This window comes from Mixophyes fleayi, chromosome 11 (assembly GCF_038048845.1).
Source record: "Mixophyes fleayi isolate aMixFle1 chromosome 11, aMixFle1.hap1, whole genome shotgun sequence".
Lineage (NCBI taxonomy): Eukaryota > Metazoa > Chordata > Amphibia > Anura > Limnodynastidae > Mixophyes > Mixophyes fleayi.
The window spans coordinates 93,308,156-93,322,377 of record NC_134412.1 but is presented as its reverse complement, the minus strand read 5'-3'; the positions used below and the strand labels follow the sequence as shown (position 1 = coordinate 93,322,377).

The following is a 14,222-nucleotide window of genomic DNA, read 5'->3' as shown; positions in this document are numbered from 1 at the left end:
CACAAAAGTAAACTGGGAGCGCAAAGTCTGTGATAGCCATAATAATTACTGGCAAGCTCGGGCAATGGCTTGACAGTTACCAGTACCTAATATGGCGGCTGTTGATTTGACTACAGTCTAGGTCTGTGTGACTGGGTGATGGCATCCTATCCGGTCTGCGCATGCGTTCCGTTCTTGTGCCGTCAAAGCGGCCATGTTGGTGTTTGGCAGTGACCTCATACGCCTGCGCAGGTTTTGCGGCGTTCTTCTGGCCAAGCTCCGCGCCTGCGCAGTGTGTGGGGCACCTAGCAGCGGAGACCGGGAGCTGCGGGAGATTCGGTTCCGCGCTGTCAGCAGCCTGATACCGGGCCTGAGCCTCCGCCATGAGCTTCTTCGGGTTCGGGCCGGCCGCGGAGCTGGACATCGCGCTGACCGACGCCGAGAGCCGCCGGCGGGTGGAGCACAAGACTGAGGACGGGAAGAAGGAGAAATATTTCCTCTTCTATGACGGGGAGACCGTGTCCGGCCGGGTCACTGTCAACCTGCGGAACCCGGGCAAGAGGCTGGAGCACCAGGGGCTGAAGATCGAATTCATCGGGCAGATTGGTGAGATGGGATCGGCAGACGACACAATAGAGGATGGATGGAGCCAGTGACCTGGGGGTGGGCAGGGTAGCTGGATGGATGGAGCCAGTGACCTGGGGGTGGGCAGGGTAGCTGGATGGATGGATGGAGCCAGTGACCTGGGGGTGGGCAGGGTAGCTGGATGGATGGAGCCAGTGACCTGGGGGTGGGCAGGGTAGCTGGATGGATGGATGGAGCCAGTGACCTGGGGGTGGGCAGGGTAGCTGGATGGATGGATGGAGCCAGTGACCTGGGGGTGGGCAGGGTAGCTGAATGGATGGAGCCAGTGACCTGGGGGTGGGCAGGGTAGCTGAATGGATGGAGCCAGTGACCTGGGGGTGGGCAGGGTAGCTGGATGGATGGATCCAGTGACCTGGGGGTGGGCAGGGTAGCTGGATGGATGGATGGAGCCAGTGACCTGGGGTGGGCAGGGTACCTGGATGGATGGAGCCAGTGACCTGGGGGTGGGCAGGGTACCTGGATGGATGGATGGAGCCAGTGACCTGGGGGTGGGCAGGGTAGCTGGATGGATGGATGGAGCCAGTGACCTGGGGGTGGGCAGGGTAGCTGGATGGATGGAGCCAGTGACCTGCGGGTGGGCAGGGTACCTGGATGGATGGATGGATGGATGCAGGAGGTCACCTATGTACCCCTGTGGCTCTCCAGCTGCTGTGGCACTACAAGTCCCTGCAGTACCTGATGACATAGGATGCACTATGGGCACATGAGAAATACACCCGGGGTGTGCCTGGTGCTTGCTGTGCTGCATACTGTATCCTGCATTATATAGAGGGATACATATGAATCATTGCATTGTAAATGATTTACTCAGTGGATCTGGTACCCCATCATTGGGTAGGTGGGCACCGGTTGGGTAGGTGGGCCCCAGTTTCTGCAGCAGTACAATATGGTACAGTGTTAGCCAGTAGCATCCAGCTTATTGGTGAGTCACGTTACACCTGTGGATGTTGAGCTGCTCTATCTACCATGCATTGCAAAGTGACAGATATATCTGGGAATCTCAGTGGATGTAGAGGCCAGTGATGTACCAAGCCTGGTTACACGTTGCACTGGGAGGACAAGCTTATAGAGGGCGGTCAGCCAGGGACGTCCTGTAGAAGGATGGCTGTGGGTGCTCTAAAGACCATGACTCCAGCTCAGCAGATGGTCAGTAGAACTAGAGGATGGTTAAGCGATAGTCTATGGGACAACCGGGCCCATTACATTCGGTCAACTTAGCGCTGACTCTGTTCCTGAATTAACATGGAACTAATTTATGTAAAAGGTTTCCTTTATATCGGCGAATTTAATCGAAGTTAACTAGAAATAAGTCAGTGTTATGTTCAGTAGCAGACTAATAATGTCAGGTTAGGTGTCTCTTCTATATCAGTGCTTATCGTTTGTGATTCACTGGTGTTGCTAGTGGACAAATATTTTAAAATATTCTGCTCGGCTCAAACAGGGATATTCTGCAAATATGCTGGGTAAATGGACAGTGAAGTTAGAATCACACCATGACATTGATGGATAGGTCTTAGTATGGGGAAAAAAAGATTTGCACATTGGAGAGTATTTCTTGGACGGAGATTCATCTCTTTCATTTGGATGAGAGATGAAAGCATTATAATTCAATTACTGTTATTGGATTGTATTGCCGTCATCAATACTTAGTGTATTAATGTCTAAACAAACTGTATTTAGTATTAGTTTGCTGTTTTATTTGTATGCTTTATTTTACCATGTTTGAGATGCTGCAATTGTGTTCTAAAACATTCTTATCAAATGTCTTCTGGGAAACAAAATATTATGTTCAATTCCTAGTCATATGTTATAAACGATGTACTTTGAGTCAGAATATAATACAGTCTATGGTGCCACAATCATTGTACAGGTACAGAATCATTCCCCCAGCTTTGGCTGTTAAAATCTCCTTTGAGTTCAATCCCCGGCTCTTAGCTGAAACCGCTTGGTCTGCCATTCTATACTGGCCCGTGGTAATATTACTACTACGATGGTCTTTTGGAAATGTTAGGATTCGTTGCTTTCTGCGGCAGGTCTGATGAAATATTCTGCTGGTGTATAGACTTTAATAAACTAATTTTTCAGTTAGAGAAAAAAAGAGAAAGCAAACTTTACACATTGGACCCAAGAGTCTAATCATGGAGTTCTCATCCTAAGATTTGTCTATGTGTTGCTGAATGCCGGAAATCGTGGGCGATGGTTTTATTGCAATGCAAATTCAAGTGGACCCGCTACCTTCACCCAGATTGTGGGCTGAACCAATAATTGACTTATCAAATCACTAGGAACCTCAAGGAGACATAATGTGATGGCATTAGCTCCTAATAAATTTATAGGTTGCATTCTCTTGAATACTTCTCTATCACACAAAATGTTTGCATTAGATGATACTTTTGATATTTGAATAAACCTAGTTGTATATTATAGCTGTGCAGTGATACCAGGGTCTACATGCAATACCCGGCACAATATAACTTTACTACAGCAGACTAACGGGCACCTTTCATGGAGGATGTTGTCTTGTCCAGTTGTCATGGTTACCTTGTCAGCTGTTCTGCAGAATGAATGTACGTTTAGCATGCGTCCATCCATCACAGGTATTATTGGCTGCAGTACAACAGAAATCAGCACAGCGGGAGATCAATTTGTCCTTCTCTTCCTTGGCTTAGTCATCAGTTTGTCTTTGTCTTGTCCTGAGCAGCTCACCTACCTACCTGTAGCTGATTTACTGGGAACGCTGCCTGCATTTGCTTAGACACTGTACCCCCCCCCCCCTCCTCCTCCTCCATCTATGAATATAATCAGTGCCTATCTGAATGCTGTCACTGCCATTCCTGGAATCTCCATCTTTCTGCTAATTCATAAGATGTAAATGTGATTGGATGTTGCATATGGTTAAATGGCTCTTGATTAGACATACTACCTCTGAGTGTTATCTGGTCTGCTGCACAGTGACTAGAGGGTTAAACGAAAGTGTCATAAGCCTGTAGAGAATAAGCATTTATTATGTATGGTGAAGTCCTTATGAGTCCTCTATCAGTGAGGATTAGGCCTAACGTACAGGCTTGTTGCAATGCTTATTTGTCTACTAGGCCTGAAATTCATATTCTGTAGGGTCCATGCGCGTAATGCCCCCAGCGGGATTGACGTAGGGTTCCTGCACGTGAATGACCGTCCCCGGTTGTCTCTAAGAGTTTCATTCTGCTGAATGGAGCAGGAAGCATCTCAAATGGTAGATGAAATGGGATCGCTACTCCCTATGTAGAAGGAAAGGGCCGTGCATGAATGGCGACACTAAGGGCCTGATTCATGTTCCAGTGTAGGTCCGTTTGCCTAGCGGACCTTGTGTGTAATAGCTCTTTCCATGCCCAGAAACGGGCACTGCACCACTAAACACAATTGCCTGCACTTCATGTGTACACGGTAGGGACATGATGTAGATACAAGGGCCTCATTCATCTTGTAACGCAACTTGCGTTTAAAATCCTGTATGTAACTTGTACGCGCTTAATCCAAATACAAGCGATTTCAAGAAACATTTCCATTTGAATCTGGGTTACATTACTTGCTGTAGAGAGACAGAGCATCGTCCAGCAGAGGCTCAATGCATATGTGCAATATAAAGTCATCACTCATCACCAATGCAAAAAAGTCATAACATTTATTTAATTTTAATACTATAATTAATACAAAGCAAAAATGACATTAAATACATAACCAAGGATGTTCCTAATGCATATTGTACATAAAATCCATTTTTATAGTTTCTCTTACTTGCAGACAAACGTGTAGTCATCACTATCAGCCGCCACTTACACCTGTAGCTGGTGCAAGAGATACGGCTGGAAAACACAAATGCACAAGATGAACTGAACTTGAATCTGCCACTTTGCGTGCGCTGGAGCTCAGCACGCCCTCACTGCACTTGGTCTACGTCAGCCCTTCCCTGTTCCGCCCATCAAGTTGTAGGCAGTCGAAAGTTTCGGTTGCCTGTGGACATGAATTGTAAGCAGTTGCGATCACCGGCCTATGTCCTGTTCTGCCTCATGTGTGCAGAGGAACTTCTCCCAAGATACGGCACGTAAATGGACTTGTGTTCGAAGATGACTCGGGGCCCCGTACGTCTTAGTCCTTTCTTGGTGAGATTACCCTGTGTGTCCGCTCCTCTCGGTTCATGCGAGGGTACGCAGCAGGCTGTTAGTCCTGGCTTTATTCTGACGTTGTTTGTTTGATGCCCACTGATAAAGGAATGAGACACATTGAATATTATCCCTCCCCATAACTGCCTGTAGAACAGGATCTCAATGAAGGGGGCTCTGTAAACAGCTAGCGGAAGTCTTCTCTGCTTCAAAGGAGACGGGGAAGCAGCTGCTGTGAGTATCAGTGTGTGCTGGTTTGTTCCTGGGATTTCATGACGAATATAACACTTCTACAATCCACTGACACTGGAGTACTGGTGCCAGAAATCACTGTATGTGGAATGTGCGATGAGTGGATTCATTCCTGAACGTCCCTTGTAAACAATCTATGGAGGTTGTTTTTATTTATTGGTTTAAACGGATCTGTGTGACAGTAAATTGACCCTAGGAGCCCGAAAGCAAAGCCTGCAATAATCACTGTTGGATCCAGTTCCCATTGGATCTAGTAGTGTTGAATATATGTGAGGCCTATTGGAACCTCAGGTGAATTAATTAATAATAATAACATTAATAATAAAGTTAAAATTGAACAATAGAAACTACTAAAATTGTACCATTGCTTGTTAATATATAACTACCTCAATCTGAGAAAACGGTCATTAAAGTAACATTTCAGTACAACCCTGGTCCTAAAAGTTCCCCTTCCGTCTATCTTGCGCCCGCGCCCCCCGTCCTCTGACATCACACTGCCGTATGAAGAAAGTCCGGCTCAGTAGGAGCCATTGCTGGACACACCAGACCCGTGCACGTAATAATTAGGACTAACTTTTACATCGGATATTCCGCCCTAGCTAGCGCTGGGCATGAGGGGGTTAATATCCTCCACGGTCCGTGTGACAGTGTCTTTATCTGATGTGTTTACTTATAAACTGCTTTATGAGGAATGATCTGTGTATATAAGATAAGTTAGAGCTGATAAGGACACACACACACAAGGAACTGACTGCAGTGTGACCTGTTAATGTGCCATTGGCGTGGGAACGATCAGTGTTCTGTACGCTGAGGTAGCCGTATGAAGGTGCAGGGGTCACTTGTATCTCTCTTGCTGAAAATGCATCGTTATTCAGTAACTCCGTAGTGATATTATATCATGCCCATGTTGTCACTACCTCAGTGTGGCTGGATAATAGAGAGGAAATGTCTTATGGTCCTCGGAGCACCAGGTGCCCCCCACAGATGTGGGTTCTATAGACATCTATATCTCCAGGTGTTGTATTCCTGGCTGCTCAGTGTCTAAGTGATCTGTCAGCTGTGTGGTCTCAGTTATTCATAGTGTGGATATTACACGTTGTGATTGGAGGGATCAGCGCACATGACGTAGGCCTGGTACACTACATCGTGTTATGTAATAAGATTACAGTACATGTATAGCCTCCATAACCTGACTTTGGGCTGTTAGTCTACTTGTCGCTTTATAGTACTTGGCCCAACCTAATAATTACAACTAAAGTGTATTTTATTGTGTTCACCTGTTGAGCAGAATGACTTTAAACAGACATCATCCATATTCAGATAATGTCCTTTTTTGGTGCGTAGTTACTTTTTCGTGCAACTTTATTAAGTCGTTGCTAAGGAAACGGAACCCTGATCTGACGCGACGTGATACATTGTCTCTTGCAGGATAGACTGTTGTGTCTGTATGTAATCAATGAACAAGCCCCACCCACTGGAGATTAATGTAATTGTAGCAGCCTGCAGTCTTTCTGTATATTCCTAGTTTGTGTAAGAAGGAAAATGGTGACACGAGGTTACATAACTGTTTATATATAACTGATGGTCTTCTGTTCTTCTCCTAGAGTTGTACTATGATCGGGGGAATCATCACGAGTTTGTCTCCTTGGTGAAGGATTTGGCTCGTCCTGGAGAGATCTCGCAGTCCCAGAGTTTTGACTTTGAGTTCACCCACGTGGAGAAGCCCTACGAGTCGTACACGGGTCAGAATGTGAAGTTAAGGTCCGTGTTCTATTACTGTGTCATAGACATTCTAAAGAGCGTTTTCCATGTAACAAATTGAGATCTGTTAACTTGTTGCTGTTTTATTTCAAACATCTTCATCGGGTATAAATTACAGAACGTACAAACCTGGAATTTTATGGGAGATTTGTATCAGTAGAATGACAGCAGTCCTGGGGGTAAATGTATCAAGCTGTGGGTTTGATAAGTGGAGATGTTGCCTATAGCAACCAATTAGACTGTAGCTGTCATTTTGTAGAACGTACTTAATAAATGACAACTAGAATCTGATTGGTTGCAGGTGTTACCTTTATGGCTTTGTGTGGGATTGCTGGAAGCTGATTGGATGAGCATTTGAATGTCTGACGTTCTACTTTGGGATAGTGGTGGTGTGTTGTTTGGGGGTGATATTCGGAGCTCCTCTATGTTCACCTTGGTGGTTTTCTTCAAGCTCCTCTTAATTAGCTGATCAGATGATCTATTTAGCTTACTGTGTCTAACAGTATCTTCTACTATGCAGTCCTCACATAGACATTCCCCCCCCCCCTCCGTTCCCCCATCTGTCAGTGGTTTCCAAACACTACTGTAATACTGCAATTGCGTGTTGTATCCAACATTATGTACACGTCTTAAAGGCTGCACTCACAAGTTTCCAGGGAATGAATGACTGGAAATAGACTGTAGTGAAGTCCTAGATCGCCCCCCGGTGCTGCTTTGTGCTGCCATTTTTCCTGGGGGTCTTTGTAGTTGGTCCCTCAGTGCTGTCTGCAGACCGGGGCTGTGTGACTGAGAGGACCAATAGAGAGCCGCCATCACAGACCTTGCTGCTTCTGATTGGTTCTCTCGCTCACATCCCCCTGCTGCAGCCAACATAACGTACAGATTTTGTTCCACCTGCCAGAAAGGGTCCCTCTCGGCTTTTTGCTGATAGTCCAAAAATAAAGTCAGCGAATTGCCGCACGCACTCTCTGATGAGCATTCACTTCACTCCTCGATCACTCTGCTGTTGCCTGTGGTGGTCAGAAGTGTTAACGCTCAGTGACGTCCAAGGCGCTGTGTGAACGGTCCTCTAGTACATAGTGTGCTATGCTGTGTGTAGGCTTTAAGATCTGTTTTTAATGCGCTTTTAACTAGTGTTTTTCAATGTCCGAGCCAGGACCTAGATGTTCAAAACAAATGCAGAATGTAAAGTTTTTCTCTCAAGTTGAATATCCAGAGAATTTCTTAGGAGAGTGAACGCAGAGATGGCGATGGAGCACGCGGTATAAGTCCAGCTGTCCCATGTAATATGGCGTCTTTGGTTGCAATATCTGCAGGTATTTCTTGCGGGCCACACTCAGCCGCCGCCTGAACGATGTTGGGAAGGAGATGGATATTGTGGTCCATACACTCAGCACCTACCCTGAGCTCAACTCCTCCATCAAGATGGAAGTGGGGATTGAAGACTGCCTACACATTGAGTTTGAGTACAACAAGTCCAAGTAGGTTTATCTGTCAATCATCCAGTAACCTCCGTATAGAGGAAGTGGCCGTGTTGTTGGCTGATCCAGTATTCATAGGAATATCCGTTTCTAGCGATTTGATTGGCTAAATATTGGTCCAGCCTCAATAATGCCCTCTTCCACTGTGTGTAGGTGACTGCTCCACTTTAAGTCGCGTCTCATAGGTTGTGTCGTGTGTTATGGGTTGTTTGTCAATTATATTTTTACAGGTATCATCTCAAAGATGTCATTGTTGGCAAGATCTACTTCCTCCTGGTACGGATCAAGATTAAACACATGGAGATCGATATCATTAAACGAGAAACCACTGGGACCGGGCCAAACGTTTATCACGAAAATGACACCATCGCCAAGTACGAAATCATGGACGGAGCCCCCGTGAGAGGTCAGGAGTGAGAACGAAATGTTTGATAAGAAAAGATTCATAGATCTTCTAGCTGAGTAGTCTGTCGGCTGAGCCTCCATTACTCCGTCCCATGTCTGTATATGCTGGCGGCTTTGGTTGTCAGCGACTTATACAATCATGAAATGGATAAATCCACTAACAAACAAGTGGATCCCATTACAGATGAGGTCCAAACATACCCATTTGCCAACAGGGCCGGATTAAGGGAATGGAGGCCCCTGGGCTAAGGAGCCTCCCCCCGTGATCCGAGACCCCCCCCCCCCCCCTTCCTGGTGAGCCAAGCCGCCCCCAAGGCACTTACCTCCTTCTCCTGGCATTGCAGTCCTTCTCCGGTGCGCTGTACGCTCTTTACTGAGGAGATCTCGTGAGAGTGAGACTCGCGAGATCTCCTCAGTAAGGAGACTACAGCGCACCGGGGAAAGGCCGCAGTGAAAGTGCTCAGCAGCACTGATTGTGCCGGGGGCGCCCCCGACCAATCAATACTGCTGCTGAGCACTTTCAAGGGCCCCCTGGATGCCCGAGGCCCCTGGGCTGTAGCCCAGTTAGCCCTAGGGTTAATCCGGCCCTGTTTGCCAATATAACCTGGTACCTGTGAGTTGTTGTTTTTTCATTAAATCCAGCAGTGCCCAGTCTCCTAAGGAGTAAATAGTCTTTTGTTTAGTTGCATTGGGTAACACATTGCTATCTGGCCTTTGGACTGTCCGGCCCGCCCTCTTCTATTTCAGTATCCATTTAGTGTTACCTGTTCTGCAGGTGTTGGCTCTCAGGATACAGACATTAGCTGATTCAGCCAGGCTGCTGGGAGCTTGGTGATGATGTCAGAAGAGAAAGACAGGATGTGATTCATGTTTGGACATACGTCCATTTGTGTAGCGTATCTTGCATGAAATAACTGAGTGCAAATGACACTTACAACTGCCTACCTGAGAGACAGAACAAGGGAGGGTAGGGGCAGATGAACGTAAGCCATGTACAGTAAGGGGCACACTGACCCAAATGCAGCTGGTTCAAGTCCTGGGTTTCACATACGTACGCCGCGTTTCAACCGTATCACTTGCAGCAGCTACAGGGCACAACATGTGTGTGCAAGTAAGACTATAACAATGCATCGTATGTACAATACACATTGAAAGTATCTTTATGTCATTATTGTAATAAAATGAAAAAAAAACTTGCTTTTTAACTGTAATATTTTTATGCAAATGATTATGCTGATACCTTATTTAATTTCATGATCACAAAATGTTTTTATGCGATCTGAATAATTTCTCCCCCCCCCCCCCAAAATGTTGCGTTTGGACTTGAATCCGGCCCATAGTGCTCAGTGTTGCTATTGGATGTGCTGTTGCGATGAATTCTGGGAATTGTAGTAGACTGGCACAACCACACAGGGCTGAGATGGCCCTGCAGGCTGCCACTCAAATCCAGTCCAACACAAAAACTGCTATTGGGATTCACAGAAGCTCCTACAAATGACATTTGTGTACTATTGTGTGTTAGATTGAACCTGTCGGCTATACTTTGTTCTTGCGAATCTGTCAATGTTCAATATAACTTTTATTTTATTTTTTTTCCCACTTTTAGGGGAATCGATACCAATCCGGCTGTTCCTTGCAGGATACGAGCTGACCCCAACCATGAGAGATATCAACAAGAAGTTCAGTGTGCGCTATTACCTCAACTTGGTGCTGATAGACGAGGAGGAGAGACGATACTTTAAACAACAGGTGAGTGCTGAGAGCAGAGGACAGATTTTACAAATTTGTGGGAAGGGTTTGTGTTGAACATGTCTGCAACGTCAGACAGGTGGGAGACTTACAGCGGACGTCACCAGGTCTACTGACTGTTTTTTTTTTACATTTCGACCATTCACTATGGAGAGAGCATTGTCTGTAAAGCACTATTCATGCCCTATGCTCTCACCAGGGTAAGGTTCTTAGCGCTCGCTCAGCAGGCGAACGGGGAGCAAGCATAGTGAAGCCCACCGGGTAGAGATCTCACTCCCTGGACAGCTTTCTCTCTGAGAGAGTAGCGCATATAGTGCGTTGTATAAGAAGGTCTCTTCCCAACAAACTGAGGAATATAATACCTGGTACCTGGTGACCTCGTTAATTTCTGCAGTAACATATGGTGCTCCTAGGATTAGTTTCGGTAGTTCTAATTTATTTATTAAGCACAAGATAGACAATTGCACAGTGCACCATCCTCTTTAGTGACATCACGTCTCCATTTGCCCTGGTGTGACTCGTATTTCCACCAAAGGGCACAGGATTGCGTTAAGGGCGGAACGAGGGTGTTCCCTGGTAGTTACAGAGTGGGTGCACTAACATGCCAAGTGTTACGTATCAATATGGGTGGATAAGGGAACATTCACTCTTCTAAAATAAGCGACTAGATTCATCTTGTATATTCCCAGTAATGGCAATATTCCGAGTCTTCGGTGATCGAGAAGGTTGGGTGGAGAGATTGTCAGTATGTGTTCCATTATTTACCATCATCTGTGACGGGCACCATACAATGAACCTGTCTGACAAATGTAACCAAGACCATGAAATATGGATTCATATGTTACACGCTTGACATTGGCTTGTGTTGATGATTCAGTTATACATCTATATTATAAAGATGATTGTGACCCTAGGCCGTGGTTTGAGAAGCCCCCAGTTAACACGCTCTTCCCTTCTGTCCTCTTCCAGGAGGTGGTGTTATGGCGCAAAGGAGACATTGTGAGGAAGAGTATGTCTCACCAGGCTGCCATCGCCTCTCAGCGATTCGAGGGAAGTCACCCAGAGAGCCGACCGCAACACAGCGGGGCAGCCGCAGGGGAACCGGACAATGAGTGACTGCTGGTCCAGCAGCAGAACAGGTCTCCAGTGACTGCACAGAGACCCGCTCCCACCTCTTCACCACCTGTGCTACAATGGACACTCAGTGGGTCAAGCTCGCGGAGGGATGAAGCTTCACTTAACGGACCGGCTGCCCGTTCCTCCAGCTGATACTTCAGTGATGTATGGGAGGAGAAGAGCAGGGACTGGCCCCCTTTTAACAATTTCCGTTTATAGCTTTTATGTTCTCCTTGCCTTTCTGTTATCATCCTCAGCCGTCCTCCCAATTCACAACCTTCTGGACGGAAAGCCAAAAGGGTCAGCCTTGTCGCAGACGGATCTTTGTGCATGAGAAGTGCCCTCTTCACCTTGTGGTCGTACAGATTGTGCTGACTTCACCTATTGGTGTCTCGGTACCAGCAAAGGACCTACCTTGTCCATTCCAAGTGCCCATGCGGCTCGGCCCACCAGGGGCAGCGTCACCTGCATGACCCTTTCCCTCCATTCAGAGAGCTCTTGGGATGTTTTCCATATGATTTTTGCAAGAAACTTTTTTTTTGCTTTTCACTTCTCTCTGCAGGGGCAGAAATTATTGTACAACTGCCCTTCCCTAAATTGCATTTAAACGTTATCAATAATGGAGAGCATTAGAAACCAAATTAATATTTCAGAATGGAAGAAATGCAATTTTAAGTAGCTGCTTGGTGAAAAGATCACGTGGCCACTGTGACAGTGACGATCGTGTAAGATGCAGTAGCCGTAATACTGGTGACAAATTGGTCTAAGCAGGTGTTTTACTAGTTACCGATGGAAGGTGAGAGATTACGTGTTGTACTAGTAGAGAATGTGTTGGGGGAGTTTAACTTTAGCAGCAGAAATCATGGTGCCCTGCGAGTTGTATTCATGAAATGCAGATAAACTGCTAGTGGGGCAGGAGAGATTTGGTAGAAATTACTAATAAGAGCCTCAAATGAGACATTACTACCAGCCCTTGTGAAATATTGGCATTTTCGCCTGTAAAACGCGTTGGTTCAGACTAGGTCCTGTTTGTTTTACTTATGATACGCGCTGAGTTTAGTTGTTTTTGGGGGTTTTTTTTTCTCTCTTCATTTGTAACACATTCCTAATTGGGTTCCACTTAAGCTATATATATAAAACTGGATTATTATTTCTTTTCTGGATATTTAAAGATAGAACAGGACCAACTCTTTAATCGCACAGTTTCAACGATTCCCAGCTGTCCAGATCGTGGTTACGTGTATATGCTTTAACTTGCATCATTCAGATATCTGTGATCTGTGGCTTATACAAATATAATCACTGTAACTCCTGGTTTACCAGTGGTATAGCTTCTCTGCAACTGTATACACCAGCTGTCTCCTCCCTGCTTTACCCCATGGACTTGATAAAACAGCCGCTGGTCAACGTGTGGGTTTTCTGCGGCTTGCGTTACAGTGTAAATGTCGTCTACACAAGAGAAAGCCGACTTCTTATGCGGTGATGTCGCTGTCTTATAGGGAACGGATAGGCTACAACCTCAAGAATATTGGTTCAGGCCACAACAAGGCTTCCTGTTCTCAGTGATGTCATTAGATCCTGGAGCAGTGTTTCCCAGATCCAGTCCTCAGGGAGCCAGTGCAGGTTTTCCTGGTGACCAGTGATATAATTCTACCACCTGTGGATCTGTTACATTGTATCAGTCAGTAATGAATACACCTGTGCTCCACCAGAGAGATCTGGAAAACCTGCACTGTTAGGGGTCCCTGAGGCCTGGGTTTGGGAATCACTGTCCTAGTGAACTGATAAGCTGCATGGTCATGAAAATTGCCGCAGCCTACAACTCGGCTGCCTCCACTGTGTGCAGGCAACTTATAAATTTGAAGGTGGCGTTAAGTATTTTCTCAGCCATCCTTTAAAAAAAAAAAATTGTTTTAATCCCTCAAATGTGTTCCACAGTATTTCAATTCTATACCAAGCATAGCCATTTGGTAAACTTCTATATAAATATATATATTTATTAGGTGGTAAGTGATGTATTTGTATGTAAGAGAGACTGCACTTTTAACAGACAGGTGTCCTGAGACGCCGCAATTAGATTGTAAGCTCTTGGAAGCAGGACGCATGTGGGTAGCGCAACAAATTATGTTTTTGTTTTTTTCATATTAGAGAAGTGACAGTTCCACAGAGATCAGTATGGACTGAAAATGAATAATCATTCCCGTTGCAGTGTTTTTTTTCATGTCTATAATTTCATTGTGTTTTAAATGTCTTTTTCATTGTTTTTATTAGTCTCGGATTAAACAAACGCGTCAGACTCTGACAGTGTCTTTACTTACCAGGTAACGCTGAAGAGGTCTGTGTGATTTGCCAGATGAATGTATTTGTATTAATAAGAAGCATTTTAATTCTTTATGGCCTGGCCACATTGATCATCATTAGTTATTTATATAGCGCCAGTAATTCCGCAGCGCTGTACAGAGAACTCATTCACATCAGTCCCTGCCCCATTGGGGCTTGCAGTCTAAATTCCCTAACATACACACAGTCTAGGGTCAGTTTTGAGAGCAGCCAATTAACCTACCAGTATGTTTTTGGAGTGTGGGAGGAAACCGGAGCACCCGGAGGAAACCCACGCAAACACTGGGACAACATACAACTCAACACAAATAAGGTAATGGTCGGGAATCGAACTCATGACCCCAGTGCTGTGAGG

General features: G+C 45.7%; 1 protein-coding gene across 1 annotated transcript; it reads left to right on the top strand.

Annotated features, from left to right (window-relative positions):
* Window positions 1-245: 245 nt before the first annotated feature.
* Window positions 246-13,826, top strand: VPS26B (VPS26 retromer complex component B). The gene is made up of 6 exons (XM_075190351.1): window positions 246-585; window positions 6,620-6,776; window positions 8,093-8,257; window positions 8,488-8,663; window positions 10,269-10,411; window positions 11,381-13,826. Exons 1-6 carry the CDS (start codon window positions 363-365, stop codon window positions 11,525-11,527), a joined length of 1,011 nt encoding a protein of 336 aa, XP_075046452.1. The 5' UTR covers window positions 246-362; the 3' UTR covers window positions 11,528-13,826.
* Window positions 13,827-14,222: the final 396 nt, after the last annotated feature.